A 17613-nucleotide genomic window follows, 5' to 3' on the forward strand; every position below is an offset into this window, starting at 1 on the left:
TTTTGACAGCACTATTATTTCTAATACAGTATTTAAGTTATATATATATATATATATACACACACACAGACACACACATATATAAAACGTTAAATCAACAAAATAAATTCAGTTACATGATAAATATATTAAATATAATTAATAATAACACCAAATAAAATATAGGTTCAAAATAAATTTAACTGAAATGACTTCAGCATATCAGCATCTCTGCAGATATATCCCACAATGTGAAGTAATCTGGAATATCTAGAGTCTACAGCTGTTATATCTCTCGTAATATCAAGCCGAACAGACTGGTTTGCATGCGTGTGGTGACGTCACCCTCCAGGGGTCTCGGAGGAGGCGTGGTTTGGTGACGCATTGCGGCTGGGTCTTCGTGAAGCGAGCGTGTAGATCAGAAGAGATCGGGACGCGCTCAGGATCGAGTGAATGATCTCGTGATCGCAATGCGTCGCTGCTGTGGCGGGTGCAGGCACATCATGAGCTGATGCGTGTATGAGCCGAGCACTGCTGCGCACTTCCAGGAGCGATCGAGGAAGACCTAATCATGTCAAGCGGACAGGACGAGAGCACAGTGCGCGTGGCGCTCAGGTAGGGCACGAGCTCAAGTGTGCGTTAGTGATGATGATGATGTGCTTTCATGCGCTGGCACCTGCTGCAGCCAATGCACATATGCGCCTTACATTTCACCCTGGAATCAATAGAAACGGGAAAAAAATTGATTTTGTTTTCAATGCTTCATTATAATACTGATATGCAACATTATATATGTTTTCTAAATCCGTAAATTTAATTTCTTATTAATGTAACACCGTGTCCTAACACCATGTAACAATGGAAAGTTTCCAGCAACAAATAATTTCTTTGTCTATGTTGCCAAAGCTGCGCTACAAGACAGATAATCAGGATATTTCAAGTGTTATGCACAGTTATATAGAGACAGAGCGCTTTTAGGCCACGCCCACATCAAATTCTCCATTGACTTTCTATTGCGGGAAGCTGCCTCCTTGTCATTTCTGACTTATAACAAAAAACAGAGCAATGCCTAAAAGCTGCTATGTGACAAGGTGTACAGTAAACAAGCTAAAAATCCCAGAACTACGTTTTTATAAGCCATCTTATCCTTTTAAGAGTACTGCTACAGTGACAAACTGTTGTACCCCAGAAGGTCCAATTTGGCCCCTTCTTTTGTGTGTGGCCTGGATGAGTGTGAGATCCCAGTCTGGCCCTGTTAACATGCAGTATCCAGCACAACTGAAGATGCACACATGGTAGATGTGTCTCTGAACAAGGGATGGGCATTCCAAGCAAAAATAATATTTCAAAAATCACTCTGTATTATTCAACTGTTATTAGAAAATCGCACCCCTCCCCCGGATGCATGCACAAACACCCATAAACAGAGAGAGAGAGGGAGAGAGACGGGATTCACGCTGTCAAAGTATGATAAACTGTTTAATTCAGAAGATAGGTTACCTTAACCTATAGATATATTATGATTGGAACGTGCTTAAACATATTAATATAATAAACATAACTGAATGAGGCAATTATTAACATAAGAGTCCCTCGATTAGCATAAATCAACTGCTCATAAGGCTAGGACATTTCCATTTAAAAAAAAAAAATGGAACCCCTAAAGGGAAAAATATACTTCAGTATCTTCTGTCGCAATTAAATGGTTGGTTTATTATATTGTATATAAACTGCAGGCATCAGGGAGCTGTTATTAATATGTGGGACATTTAAATCGCTTTTGAACAAGCGCTTGTTTTTTACTTCACTTTTGAGATTCGCGATCACACGTACGGAGCCTCATGTCCCGTTAGTGGCTCCGTAGAATGTGTTATTTGTTTTCCGCGCCTTTTTGAATACGGATTCAGTGGGGGGGGGGGGTATGAGTAGTTATGAACGAATGAATGCAACGCATTTGTCTGTGTTTCACTCCGCCTTGAATTGTGCTCGCAGAAAGCGCTTAAAAAACAGAGTCTCTTCCGCAGCTTGTTACGCTTTCAACTCGTTTTTTTAGTCTCGAGCAAGATTGTACGATATTCACATTACATAATTTGACTGATTTTAACATAAAAGGGGAGTTTGAGTGATTTTTTAAAAGGGATGATCATTCATGTTTTCATAACCGCTGGCCAAATTCAAAAACAAAACAATTTTTTTTGTTGTGGTGTTTTGGTGGCCCTATGCATCTTGCGTATTTTGCGTATAGGGAGGATCAGCTCTGGCTTACATGAACGCGTCACCGCCGCATCAGCACCAAAAACATGGGGAATTCTTTTAAGACAATAACTGCACAACCTATTCGATATTCTATTATTAAATCAACTAATCGAATATTCAAAAATCGTGACCCATCCCTAGTTTGAACAACTGTGTCAGCATCAGCCACAGCAATGTAACTAAAGCTATGTTTCCATCACCCGGTTTTAATGCGCGAACAAGGGTTGATGTGAATATTGGGAGATGGAAATGCATTTTGTGAATAAATTCCTCCAAGCGCATCAACAAACCATGTGACTTTGCGCTAAGGGACGGCAAAACCTGACTAACCAGCGGACCGTTCTCATTCATGTTATGGTCATTCGGAAATCCACGAGCAAAGTCTGTCATCAAAGTGTTTCTGTATAATCGCCTTCCAGAACTGTCTTACATGACTGCGTTCCCAAACGACAGCATCCACCTCCGAAAGCAATGACTGCGTTTATTGTGTTTCGTCTGCTCGCTCTGAGGTGCAAGTAATTTATTATATATGAAAATTATTTTAGTCTCCTACTTTTCTTAGTGATTTATAGCATCAGTTTATCAGGAAGTGACGATTTTGTTCCCTTTGACTTGTTGGATGGAAACGATGCTGGTTAGCACATGTTTTATGCAATATTCCAGTTTTGCGCATAAGTTAAATTCGCAATTTTGGATGGAAACCTGGCTAATGACATCATTTCAACCAGAAACGCTACTTTAGTGCTTTAGAGGTTTTCAACTGTGTGTGTGTGTGTGTGTGTCACTGGTTTGAGTGGCATTCTGTGCTGAAAGTAGACAGTTAACTGACAGATGATCAATGGAAGAAGAGATTTATTGATGAATCTGTGCATTAGATTTGTGATCAGCCTGTTTGTTGTGTTTCAGATGTCTACAGAGATTTCCCCTGTAATTTATGTAGCCTAAGCCGTGAATATTTTATTTTTTTGTTAATACTCTTTTTGATTAATATTAATGACATAAACAGCAGCAGGTTGGTTTAGCTGCAGATATGAAATTTTGACACAAATCAGAGTCTCATCTGTTTACATTTACAGATCATTGACAACGCTTTAAGCAGAAATATAGATACTTGACTGATTTACTAAAGCTGATTGTGTGGATGTACTGTGATTGTGGACGTGGTTACAGTACACGGAGAGGCAGCTGTGGATGACGATGCAGTTTTCTTCAGTGAGTCAGCGGCTCTTGCGTGAGCAAATGTCATTTTGTGATGAAATAAAAGCCCTGTCATGCCTCACAGATACAGATGAAATCAGACTCTGATGTGCTTCCTCTCGTTAATCTAGTTTGTCTACTGATGTCACATTCATAATAAATATTATACCCATGTCTACAGTGTTTGCAGAAATGCTTAGCCTATTTAGCAAAATACACTGTACTTGATAACAAACCATACATCAATGGAAAGCTTATTTATTCAGCTTTCAGGTGACGTATACATCTCAATTTTGAAAAATGGACACTTAAGACTAGTTTTGTGTTCCAGGGTCACATATGTATTTTTAAAATCAAAAATCATGTCTGATAATATTGTTTAATGAACTTGAGCTTACATTAACTAATAATGAATTGGTATACTTTAAATAACGAACATGAACAAAGATTCATAAATACTTTAACAAATGTATTGCTCATTGTTAGTTAATGCACTAAATAAGGTAAGCTTATTGGAAAGTGTTACCAAAAAAACCCTTTTGAACGGTATACAGATAATAATAATTATATTTTATTGTTTTGTTTTAGTTAATTAAAATGACTAAATGCCAAATTAATTGAACCTTTGAATGAATCCATCGAAAAGAATGTCCTTTTTGCATCGGTACTCATTTTTTTTTTCTAGATGTAAAGCTGATGTGTTAACAGAACGGAGAGCTCTCCAGTTAGTCTGTGGTGACCCCAGTGAGGGTCACATCCTTCATACACAGAAACTATGCGCCCGTAGACTGCAGCAGCCGCATGTGGGCATATTCCCGGTCTGCGGCAGGAACAGAATCTCTGCTCTCTGTAATTGCAGTTTGTCTAGAAAGCAGCAATATTATGCAGAGCAGCCGTGGGGTAGTTTTACCACATTCGCCACACCCAGCGAACTGCACTTCACTTCCCACATGCTTGAGTACTTGCATTCTGTGACTTTTCATTGTACAGTATCTCTGTTTGTTTGGCCTCACAAGTTTTACTGAATTCTATCAAATTGCCTCAAGCGCAAACCTCTGTGAATAACCAAACACAGACAGGTTGTGTCCTGCATGTAAAGTCCAATCTATGTCTTCATCTAGAACACATTAAGCTAAGATGTCATCATATACTGTTTCAGTCTCTTCTCATCATGGGTCAGTGAGGTAAGAAACAATCACAGGAACACAGTGAGGGGGCATGGTATATACATGCTGTATGTAACTAGAGGTGTTGAGATCAGCAATGTTGGATCAGTGTTGGTTTTTAGGAGAGCTTCTGTCAACACATCATGCCTCAATGCCTACAGAATGCAAACATTACTGTAGACTTACTGCTAGTCTTCACCTTATCATGTCATCTTTGTATTATTAGTTTTGTTTCATTAAAATTACTGTTGATTCTGTGTCCATGTTAATTTGTTTATGTAATTTGAATTTAATTTCATCTGATAATGTAACTGGAACAAGAACAAATAAATCAGGTCTGAAGTCTCTGTTGTTACTGTTTTACTAAAATATACAGTACATTACTGTTTGTTCCTGTATTTTTTGTTGGTTGTTTTTAATGGAAAGCAGTTTATTGAGATGTATGTGAAGTATACTTTGTGAGTTGTGAGGACTCAACACAAGTGAGACATATCAGAGTTCAAAAGAGGACAGATTTTTGGTACGTTGGTCTCACTGGGGCATCTCTAACCGGGACAGCCAGTCTTTGTGGTGTATCGAGGGTATTGTCAGCATACCAACAAGAAGTATGAACCGCATCCAACAGGAGTAACTGCCCGAAATAGATGTATCCAAAAAACATAAAACCACAGCTGCTTACCCTGTTGTTGAAAAAAAGCATATTATTGTTTTTTTGTGTTTTTTGGAGTGTGTGATATTTTTTGATGTTTTTATATAGTCCTGAGCTGGTCTTGAGCAGGAGCTGGTTGCTTAGGACCAGCACATGACCACCTAAGGACCAGCTTACACCAACTGCCATGCTTCAAAACAAACCTAACCAGCATATGCCGTTTTGTTTTTGTTTTTTTCAACAGGTTAGCTCAGTGCAGAATTAAATGTACATATTGACTCTCCTATTTCTACCAAAACTGTTTATCAGGAACTTCACATGACCATTGGTGTCAATGGTGCCAGCAGCACAAATTTTGAAATATAGACAATGTGAAACAAGCATTCACTATCTCTCCTATATCCGGGAGAGTTAACTGTGTGGGGAAGCCCAAAAAAGGGTTGTCACCTAGATTGTTGCATACCCAGAGTGAAGCATGGGGGTGGATCGGTGATGGTTTGGACTCTCAGTTACTCTTTTTACACTGGGTACTAGTGCCAGAGCTATAGCCCAGTTGGTAACCAGGTTGTGCTTTTCCAATCAAAAAAAAAAAAAATGCCCAGATCCTGGTTCTGAGCCTTGCTGGTCTCAAACAAGGGGACCTGTGATATCAGTAGGTGGTGCTTCCACTATAGACTTCACTTTGAAAGGTGTCATTTATAAAAGCCGTCAGAGTTCAGGTAAATTAGCAACATTAACAGCAATTAAATATGTCAGTTCAGCAGTGGTCAGCAGAAGAGACCAACGCTGTCCTTTCGCAAGAGATAACAAGCGATCCCAGTCTCATTTTGGTTCTGCTCCCTGCCAGTTGAAGTGCAAGCCAGGTTCTGAATGAGTGCCACTCTTCACTGAGCAACGGCTCCAGCACTGGCACCAGCCTCAGTGGAAAAGCAGAAAATATAGGCGCTTTCGCACCGCATATTTCTAGGAACTTGGTTCTAGGAACTAGCCTGCAGGGAACCGATTTCTCCCTCTGGGTGTTTTCCTGTTTGCATTTGCACCGGCAGCAAGGACTCTGAAGCGGCCGATAGTGACGTCTTTATTCACGGCACTTACAGTCGTCAACAACCGGTGAATGAAGAATGCCACATTCATAGCTGTTTTCATTGTGTGTTGTGGGTTTCGTGATAACGGAGATGTAATTTAAATGCACAGATAACGTGAAAGAGCATGAAAATTTGACAGTCTCCTATGTCAACTTGCAACGTTATCATCAAGGCTGAAAAAAGAACACAACGCTGCAGACAACAGGTAGCTAAATGCTGTTATATATTGTCCATGTTCGTGGGGTTAATATTTTTACATGGCAAATGCTAATGTTCCTAAAACTAAATACATTCCATCCTGCTGTGCGAGCACGCCAAAGAGCGGGAACTTACACCAATAGCTCTAGGAACTATGAAAAGATTCCTCCGGTGTGAAAGCACCTTATCTTGCCTTTCCCCACTGATCTAGCTGGGCACATCCCTTTTAAACTTTACCGGACTATTCTGGAGTACCATGTGAACCCAATTGTTTAAACAATGTACCCTGAATGTAGTGCAATGTATCAGGATGATAATGTACCAGTGCAAACAGCAAGACTGATGACTGAGTGATTTGATGAACTTGAAAGTGAAATTTAACATCTCTCATAGCTTGCATGGTCACCAGATCTGGATATTATTGATCCACTTTGTGGTGTTTTGGAGGAGAGATTGAGGAAATGTTTTCCTCCACTTACATCACGTGGTGACCTGGCCACTGTTCTGTGAGAAATATGGCAGGACTCTGCAGGACTTGTATCTGATATTCCCAAGACAAATTGGTACTCTGTTGGCAGCAAAAATAAAACTCTACTGGAGGGCCACTGACCTGCAGAGTTTGGCTCCAACCCTAATCAAACACACCTGCCTGTAGCTTTCTAGTGATCTTCAAGACATTGAACTGTTCAGGTGTGTTTGACTAGGGTTGGAGCCAAACTCTGCAGGACAGTGGCCCTTCAGGACAGAAGTTGCCCAGCCCTGCCCTACACCATTCTAATAAATTATTGTGGTCTAAAAAGGTTGTTGAATTCTGGCATTTCAGTCAGACCCATTGCCACAGGTGTATACAATCAAGCACCTAGACATGTAGTCTGCATTTACAAACATTTGTGGATAAAGGGGTCATACTAAAGAGCTCAGTGAATTCAAGTGTGGAACTATTATAGGATGCCACTTTTGCAAAGTCAGTTGTGAAAGTGGAAGTGTTTAGGAACAGCAGCAGGGTCACCGAGTGTTGATGCACATGGTGTATAAAAGTCACCAATGCTCCATTGTGCAACCACAGCTGAAGAGATCCAAACTTCCACTGGCATTAATATTAGCACAAAAACTATGTGGTAGGAGTTTAATGGAAATGAAAACCTGTTCTGTGGAGTGAAGAATTATGATACTATGTTTGGTGCCAGATGCCAGGAGAACATCACCTGCCTGTCTGCATTGTGCCAGATTTAAAGTTTGGTGGAGGAGGGATGGGGCTAGACCCCTTACTTCCAGTGAAGGGAAAGTTAAGGTGCGGTTGGATGAGTTGAGGTGTGGAAGAACTGGACGACCCACAAAGATCCCTGACCTTAACCCCATCAAACACCATTGGGATGAATTGAAACAGAGAGACAGTTCTTCTTGTCCCACATTAGTGACTGACCACACAAATGCTCTACTAGACGAATACACAAAAATTACCAGAGAAGCACTCCAAAACCTTGTGAAAAGCTTTGCTAGAACAGTGGTTCCCAACCCTGGTCCTGGAGACACCCCTGTTGGTGTAATGGTCAGCTGGTCAAATGTTTGGAATAATAATAATAAAATGTTTTTGGAAGAAGTGTCTTATGCACCATGACCAGATTTATTAGATCAAAAATACATTAAATATTGCGAAATCTTATTACAATTTTATTTTACAATTTTATTACAATAACAGTTTCCTATGTGAATTCAATATTGCACAGACATGTAACAACTAGATGAGCCCCAGAGACAGATCCCCAGTAAAGGCCTTGTCTCAGACGGCCACCGGGACAAGACTACAGGAACCAGTTATGCACAATGTGACTTTGCTGCAGCCTGGAATTGAACTGCTGGTTTCTTCTGGTCAGAGGAGAACTGGCCCCCCAACTGAGCCTGGTTTCTCCCAAGGTTTTTTCTCCATTCTGTCAGCGATGGAGTTTTGGTTCCTTGCCGCTGTCACCTCTGGCTTGCTTAGTTGGGGACACTTAATATCATGTGATAACGTTCACTTGATTGCACAGATACTATTTAAACTGAACTGAGCTAGATGATGACATCACTGAATTCAATGATGAACTGCATTTAACTGAAAATTAAGTGTTTACTATTGTCATTTTGCATTATTGGCACACTTTTTTCCTATTCAATACTGTAAAGTGCTTTGACACAGTCTGTATTGTTAAAAGCGCTATATAAATAAAGGTGACTTGACTTGGCATGTTTTCACCTGTGTGGTGTGTAATGCTGTTGCTACAGATGTGTGTGGTATCTTTACAGTTTACAGCCTTCTGAAACCCAGAATGCACCTGTCTGGCAGCTCTAGACTGCTGTATTATGGGACAAAATGGCTACAAGTCAAATGCATTTGAATTGAGTTTGATGTCGTGCTCTAGTTAAAGAACAAAGAGCACTCTCTCTCGTTTTAAAACCTTTCAGGACGCCATTAGTTTTACCAATCTTTACCTGTTGCCCTCTGACTTTCTATGCTCTTCCAAATGTCTCTGAGACTGTGATTTCACTAGAAATGCTTGATAAACTGCCAAGACAGAAAAGAACAGGCCAGTTATTTCAGAGGCACTGTTCTGCTGTATCCCACAATGCATCTGGGTCCATCTGATATCTGTTTACTCCCATCATGTCTCATGCTGTATTTAGAGCCGGTTCTCCCTCGAGTGGGTCTCTGGAGGCCTGTGGGACTGAATTAAGCCGGTGCTCTCGTCTCTTGTCTCTCACACATGCTGTGATCGTGTATGCGCTCACAAACTCATGCTGTGAAAAGCTGTGTCGCCTCGCTGCACTGCATCAATAGCTGTGTCACATAGAGACTGTCTGTCGGCACAGATATTAGATTACTAATATTATTAATTTTACTTTTATTGTTTTCTTTTTGGTTTATGTGCAAGATAGCCATTAATCAGATATCAACCATGACATGAAAATAATTATCAGCTTATCCATATAGGCCACAATTTTAATGTCAGTCTATTCTTATTAAAATATTCAAATGATCGATTCACTAAGGCAGTCCTACCTTATTTTTATCTTCTGACATGAAAAAAGCTAGTATTGACTTTTTTGCTTATTTGTTTATTTGCTTATTTGTTGCTCATTCGTTCATTCATTCTTTTTTTACAGTAGCAAGATTTATCGTAAAATGTGCTATACTGTAGATGACTGTAAGGGAAAGTGTTTATTTTAGATAATTTAATTAGTTACCGTTACTTTTATGTTTGGTAGATGTCATAACTAGCAATCTAGAGACACACACGAAAATCTTATATTAATCCAAATGAAATAATGTTTCATTAAAATGTACTTTGTTCCACTTCAGTGTCTTTACTGTTCAGCCGATGTTACCAATACAGTCAAACAGCAAATTAGATTGTTGTAGGTAATAAGCCTTTCTAAAATTGTGCCAGCAGTTAAAAAGGTAATTTAATGCTAATATAGCAATTTAATTTAAAGCAATACTGTTTATGCAATGATCAGCTGCAGCAGGGTCTTGTTTCTCCCAAGCTTTCTTTTGGTGCAGTACTGACCAAAGACCTTGTTTCTGTGTGTTTGGTGATAAGTTTTTAATAAGCTACATATTTCAGATGAAATGCTTCTGGAAATAGCTCAGCAGCTCTGGAGATTTGTGTGGCAGGTTAACACACAGAAAGTCACAATTCTATAAAATGCCTAAAATATCCAATATCCTTATATTATACACAGTGCTGAACGGAGAAGTCTTGCTTATTCATTATAGAACAAACCACAGGCTTGTTTAAAAAAAGCAGTGTCCTTTATAATGATTGTCAGTGTCAGGGACTGCTGACAGGGATGAGTGTTTTTTTCATTAGTGTTTACTGTCAGAAACATGAATGTGGACACTGTAATAATCACTCATTTGAGCTAAAAGTAAAAAATCGCCGTGACCTCAGACATGAGTGCGTGTGAATGAGGAATTGAGGTTAAACAGCAGCAGATCCAGTAGTGGCCTACATTCTGTCACAGAGCAGGAAAACCGCACTCATGACAGACACAAAGAGAGACAAAGAGAGCTGTGCTGCTGATTCCTGCATAATGCAAGCCAGTCCATCCATACCAAATTCAACTAAATCTTTCCCTCTTCCTCTGTTGGTGACATGCATTGATGATATAGTACTAGTCTGATGCTATAATTTAATTTATTTTTTTTATTTTTTTTGCACTTTTCATGATTCCTGTCATCTACATTCTTTCATCTAAAGGATTAGTTTGGGATTTTGGAAAGGAAAGATGATCCAGGTTTCTCTTAAAATGCCAGGTGTAGTGAAAGGCTGTCTAGAGATCACGATTTAATGATTTTTACCGACTGCATGAAGCTGCCTCAGGGATGTGAAGGACAGGCAGAGACTTGTCTATAGATGTCTAATTTCAGAATTCTTTTCTTAGTAATTTGGAGATTAATAATGGAGTGTTTTATTGTATTCATTAGTGTAGTAAGTTCAAATATTTGTATGTAAATTGCTGTAAATAGCAGTGATGTTTATATTGGAAAGATGAACATTTTGGGTTAAGGTTATAAAGTGTTATGAAATTGCTCCTTGGAAAAGAGCACTGGTGATATTCATCACTGGTGATATTCATATTTCCACTGGTCGACGTAGGATATTCAGAATATTGATCATTTAGTTGTGTTGGATATTTGGTATGCAATTACTGTATATTTGTAATATGAAATTAGGGCTGCACGATTATGACAAAAATTAGAATTGTCGATTATTCCCTTGAAATTGTAATTGCGATTATTAATTATGATTATCACAATTTACATTGAATGATGTTTATACCATTGTTTGATGCAACTGCATGCCATATTTTTATATGAATTTAAACTGTGATTGAGATTATTTATTTTGATTACTTTTAGTGCTTTTATATAGTATTAGCCTCAAATGTCAAATATACATCAGATTGGTTTCTTCTTTAAATGATAAAAAAAGTAAAAATATGAATGGTATTATAGTGTTATACTAAAATTTAAACAATGGAAAAACCGTTAAGATACCATGAAGAAAGAAAAAACGCATCTTAAGCACACAGAATAACATAAGTGGACTTTGAATGATTAATTGCTGCTTTAAACAATTACGTAATTGTGGCATCCACAACTGTAATCGCGATTAGAAATTTGATTAATTGTGCAGTCCTATATGTGATTTCAGAACCAAAACAATATAAAGGAGATTGACGATGGCTGGCGTCCATCTCCCCAGCGACTCACTCCAGCCCACCGCCTCAAGTGTCCAAGGCGACAGATTGCACTGCCATGCTCGATGGGACCGCGGATTCCTCACAGTGGCGAGGGCTTTCTGACAGCCTGTCCCTCTTTCCTCCTGGGTTTCAGCACCAATGTAACAGTGACAACAATAACTTGAGACCAGTGAGTGGCGCAGGTGTCACTCATTATCATTCACTCCACTGGCCTTGCTCCGCTCCCACGACTCTCAGACCCACCCTACTCGTCACAATGTGTATATATGCTACGACAATAGTTATTTACTGGCTTTGGCCCATGTGGCACAGTTGGGCTTAGCCGAAAAAAAAAAAAAAAAATACCTTACCAATTGGGCTCAAGCTCTGGCACCAGCCCCGGTGGAGAAGCAATATTTGTTGCGACCTAACTAACTGCAAGGGGATGATTAGGAGACCTGATGCAATATACAATGAGCAGCAGGCAGGGAAGGCCTGAAGACCTTGGTTGCAGAATTTTTGGTACATGGAACGTGGCCTCTCTGGTGGGGAAGGAGTCAGAGGTGCAGGAGGTTATGTGATACCAGCTAGATATAGATGGCCTCACCTCCGCACACAGCTCGGTCTCTGGAACCAAACACCTGGATAGGGGTTGGGCAAGCTGCTTCTCTGCAGTCGGCCCGGATGAGAGGCAACTATAGGGTGTGGGAATACTTACAAGCTTAACTTGGTTGACAAGAGGGTCATCTCTCTGTGATTTTTTTCACATGGGGAAAGATTCTGACTGTGTTCTGTGAATGTGCCAAACCACAGTTCAAATTGAAGACCCTGGGTTTGGAGACCCTGGGTTGGGCCCTGGAAGGAGTACCACCTAGGTTCTTCGTAGTACTACTCGGCAACTTCAAAGCTCATGTTGGTGACGATGAAGAGACCTGGAAGGGAGTGGTATTGTATTGTTGGACTTTTGTGCTCAGAATGGATTGGCCATAATAAACTCTGTGTACCTACTTCCAGACCACATTAGGCCAAAGTTTGATGATTGAATGTGTTGTTATATCATTGGACCTGTGGCTGTGTGTTTTGAACACTTCGTAAAGAGAGTAGCAGGGCTGTCAATGGATCACCGCCTATTGGTAAATTAAATAAGGTGACGGGGTCTGAAAGCTTTTGGACAGACTTGGGGATGCCAAAATAAATAATCTGGGTGAAATGGGAATGTTTGGATCCTGTCTGGAAGAGCTTTAGCTCCCACCTCCAGAGGAGCTACTCCTTGATCCTTAGGGAGGCTGGAGACTGAGTGGGCTTTGTTCAAAGCCTCTATTGTGGAATTTGAGCTGTAGCTAGAATGTTCTTGCTGCCTTTCACTGTTGCAAACCATCAGTTTGATGAAGTATAGACTGGTTCAGGCTCTTGTAAGTCAGGATGGCAACTTGCTGACCTTGCCTGATTATATTAGTCAGCACCTCCAAATCTGATGCCATGGTTCTCAGCTGGAAAAAGGTAGATTACCCACTTCAAGTAAGGAGTGAGTTGCTTCCCCAAGTAGAGGGGTTAAAGTATCTTGAGTTCTTGTTCAGAACTGTCGGCAGATCTAAACATGAGATCAATAGAAAGGAGTGGTGGTGGCAATAGTTTGGTTGTTGTACCAGACTATCGTGGTGAAGCCGGAGCTGAGTACGAAGGCCAAGCTCTTGATTAACCAGTTGATCTATGTTCCAACCATCATGAACTTTGGGTAATGACCAAAACAAGTTCAGCATTCAAGCTGCTGAAATGTGTTTTCTCAGAAGGGTTAAGGGCTCAGAGATAAATATGAGAGACAAGGTGAGAAGCTCTGACAAATGGGAGAGACTCGGAATAGTGCCCTTGCTTCTCAGAGTTGAAAGGAGCCAGTTCAGCTGGTTCAGGCTAGGGATGCACCAAAATGAAAATTCTTGGTTGAAGCCGAAATCAAACTAAATTAAACACTGGACCGAAGACTGCATACATAAATTAAATAGCCAAAATGTGCTTTTTTACTGTTTTGTCTTGCTCTTCAAAAAAAATAAAAAATAAATTACAAAACAACCATTTAAAAATATTTATTTAACACTGAACATTTTTAACATTCTTGCTGCACAATTTAACTTAAAATTAATAAGTTAGTAAAATAATATGTTTGGCCATTTTTGAGACTCCTTGAATCAGGCATGTATTTTTTACTGTACAAATAAATGCAGCCTTCCTGAGCAGAAGAGACTTCTTTTAAAACAGAAGAAAATATTACAGCTCACAATTTGAACACTGTGTGAATGTTATATTAAATGTATTAACAAAGCTGTTGTAATTATTATTATCATTATTATTGTTTTACTTATTATTTTATTTTACTGAAAAACAGTAAAATTACAACACTAACATTGAATGCTGATGGAGTTCTTGCTTTTTCAAGCTTCTTTTTGTTGACAACAGCAGATTTATAAATGATTCTCATTATGAATTTGGGAAGATGTTTGTCGCACATATCACACTGTCACGTGCCTTGTAAGAATGCATAAAATTTTTACGGAGCAACTGACGAGTAACACTGTTTCAGCACAGGTTTTCCTCGTGCCATGAGGCAGATTTTTGCGACTTTCTTGGACAGTTTTAAATGCTTCCACACTGCTGACATGTTTGAAACAATACAGATCTTACAGACTGGCTCCAACCCATCCTCTGCTTATGTGTCTCTCACCCACGTATCTCTCTCTCTCTATCTCTCTCTCTCTGGTGTTCAGTACACGACAGATCCAGTATCAAACACACACAATAGTCTCTCTGTGCTGCTGTCAGTGAATTGTGCTCTGAACAAAAGCGTCTCTCACAGTCGGAGTGAAAGCTCAGCCTCTGCTGTCAGGTGCGCCATAGAAAGTGACATCAGTGTCTCTTTTTAGAGGTGTTTACTGAGCCATGAAGGCATCACTGTTGCTGCGGATCGGTGATTTGAACAAACCCTACTGCTAAGTATTAAACTTAGTGTGCTATGAACGATACCTCAAATATGGCTTGTTAAAGAGAGGTGTGATGTTACTTTTCTAAGTGATTGGCTGAAAATAAATAAAAAGTTAAAAGAGGGATCAAGAAGGACCAGAGCCATATTTGAAAACCAAAATATAATAGAGACTTCTAGAGATCAAACATAGTTTTTTGTATCCTGCTGAATGTGAAGAAGCATATCCTTGTTTATTGACAGAGATTTCATCTTTGAAGTGTTAAACTGTGTAAGACATGTTATCCCAGCAGTCAGACACCCAGTAATTACATTCTTATTTTAGATGATTAATTGTCACTTTATCAACACATCAGGAGGTTCTCATTGTTATTCAGCGTGTGGCTGTGCAAGCCGTTTTAGAATATTTCATGTCTCTCTCTGTGTGTCACAGGATTCGTCCTCAGCTGGCAAAGGAAAAGATTGAAGGATGTCACATCTGCACGTTTGTGACCCCTGGCGAACCCCAGGTGGTTCTGGGAAAGGACAAGGCCTTCACGTATGACTATGTGTTTGACATGGACTCCACGCAGGACACCATCTATGCCAACTGCACTGAGAAGCTCATCGAAGGATGTTTTGAGGGTTATAATGCCACTATCTTTGCCTACGGACAGGTTTGTGTTTCTAGACAATGTCTTTTCATGTTGACTTTGACACGTCGGGTTATTTGTTGTCCCACACGTGAGGAATTCAAACACATCCAGGATCATTTAAGATGACAGGTTAAAGGAGTTTGGATTTGAACTAGTTTCACATGTGCAAGCTCTGCTCTGTCTGACATCCATATATTCTTCATGCTGTCTTTCTCATTTATGACCTGCATTTCATGGCTGGAGTCCTTTAAACAGCATCACAGATTTGATATCTGTCTGTCTCTCCCTATTTATCAGCAGTCTCACCAGACAGACACATCGAACTCCGACAGCCACCCTCTAGACAAAACACCATTATTTATATAGTGCTTTTTACAATGCAGATTGTGTCAAAGCAGCTTTACAGTGTTAAACAGGGAAATAATATACTTTTACATCACAACTATAATTGGGTTCAACCCAATTCACAGTTAAAAAATGCATAAAGAACCACACGATGAAGTGTTTATGAAACAGTTGAACGTGTATCGACACCGATCAGATGTTGGTGTTGGATCTCAGACAGGGTCGGGGAAGACGTATACGATGGGCACGGGCTTTGACGTGACCATACCAGACGAGGAGCTGGGCATCATCCCGCGGGCGGTCAGTCACCTCTATAAAGGCATCGAGCAGAGACGCCAGGCGGCCGCAGACCAGGGTCGACCCGTCCCAGAGTTCAAGATCAGCGCACAGTTTCTGGAGGTACAGAGCTCTTGTGGGCGGTGCTTTACTAGATTATTTTAATTAACAATGTTAATTAATATTATTTGGTCTGTCTTCTCTATCCGGATGTATCTTAAGTTGTGTAATTAGTAGTTATATATATATAATATATATATATATAATATATATATATATATATATTATATATATATATATATATGTATAAAATCTAATACAAATGACGAAAGCACATAAAAAAAAATTCTAAAACTTAAATTACAATCAAATTGAACACTGTAAATATAAAAATAATAGCTTTTTCATAAAATGAATAAATACTAGAATCACACCTGCCTCAAAGACTGTAACAATATGGAATATGTAAGGAATACGTGCAGAAACAATGCAATAATATGAATGGTTTAATTACTATTGTATGGTCTGTCTTCTCTCTATGCGTGTATCTTCAGCTGTATAATGAGGAGGTGTTGGATCTTTTCGACACCACACGTGACATTGAGATGAGGAAGCAGAAATCTCACATTAAAATCCACGAGGACGCCAGCGGCAGCATCTACACTGTAGGCGTGACAACACGCACAGTCTCCTCCGAGGCGGAGGTGAGAGTCAGCCATTTCTTTACCGAGATATATATTATGCATCAAGTGTAAGTGACTGTACTGATGTGTGTGCTGTAGATGATGCAGTGTCTGAAGCTGGGCGCTCTCTCCCGCACCACTGCTAGCACTCAGATGAATGTACAGAGCTCTCGATCTCACGCCATCTTCACCATTCACATCTGCCAAGTGCGTGTTTGTGCACCCGCAGAAAACGTAAGAACCGTCTTAGTTCCCTGAGTTCCCATTCCTACAGCTGCCATATTGAGTAGAAACACCAAAACAAACAAACACCGTCTAGTATATTTTTGTTTTAATTCACTTTTCATTCGTTTTATTCTCAGCCCCCAGAGCAGGACAATGAAACGGACAATCGACTGGCCAACAGCTCGTCCGAGGTGGAAGAGTTTGAAACCCTCACAGCCAAGTTTCACTTCGTGGATCTGGCTGGGTCAGAGAGACTCAAGAGGACGGGGGCCACGGGGGACCGAGCCAAAGAGGGCATCTCCATTAACTGTGGATTGGTCAGAACGAGTAATATTATTAAACAATCACACATAATAAGACTGCATGTTAATCGCCCACAGATTTCTTCAGGCCTGGATTATATAAGGTGAACTGAAACTTCTCTTTCCTCGCTGTGATGCAGCTGGCATTAGGGAATGTCATCAGTGCTTTAGGAGACAGAAGCAAACGATCATCGCATGTGCCTTACCGAGACTCCAAACTCACTCGCCTTCTGCAGGATTCACTGGGAGGAAACAGGTCTGTGCGAAACTTTCTGGAATTAAAGGAATAGTTCACCCAGAAATGTAAATTCTGCCACTATTTTCTCAGAATGTGGTTATTTTTTTTCTTGGAAACATCTTGGAAACGTCTTTTTCATACAACGATAGTTTGAAGTAATAATGGCTGTCAAACTATAAAAGGCA

The 17613-nt window shown here is 39.9% G+C and overlaps 1 protein-coding gene across 4 annotated transcripts in view; it reads left to right on the plus strand.

Annotated features, from left to right (window-relative positions):
• The first annotated feature begins 356 nt into the window (after window positions 1-356).
• LOC109050966 (kinesin-like protein KIF21A) overlaps window positions 357-17613 on the plus strand; it is a 46458-nt gene continuing 29201 nt past the window's right edge. For all 4 annotated transcript variants that reach the window (XM_042753575.1, XM_042753579.1, XM_042753576.1 and 1 more), the window contains exons 1-7: window positions 357-594; window positions 15158-15380; window positions 15921-16103; window positions 16535-16684; window positions 16763-16897; window positions 17026-17205; window positions 17331-17446. In XM_042753575.1, the coding sequence (XP_042609509.1) occupies window positions 551-594; window positions 15158-15380; window positions 15921-16103; window positions 16535-16684; window positions 16763-16897; window positions 17026-17205; window positions 17331-17446 (1031 nt within the window). In that variant the 5' untranslated portion in view covers window positions 357-550. The remainder of the gene's footprint in view (window positions 595-15157; window positions 15381-15920; window positions 16104-16534; window positions 16685-16762; window positions 16898-17025; window positions 17206-17330; window positions 17447-17613) is intronic.

The sequence above is a fragment of the Cyprinus carpio genome, chromosome B25 (genome assembly GCF_018340385.1).
Source record: "Cyprinus carpio isolate SPL01 chromosome B25, ASM1834038v1, whole genome shotgun sequence".
NCBI lineage: Eukaryota > Metazoa > Chordata > Actinopteri > Cypriniformes > Cyprinidae > Cyprinus > Cyprinus carpio.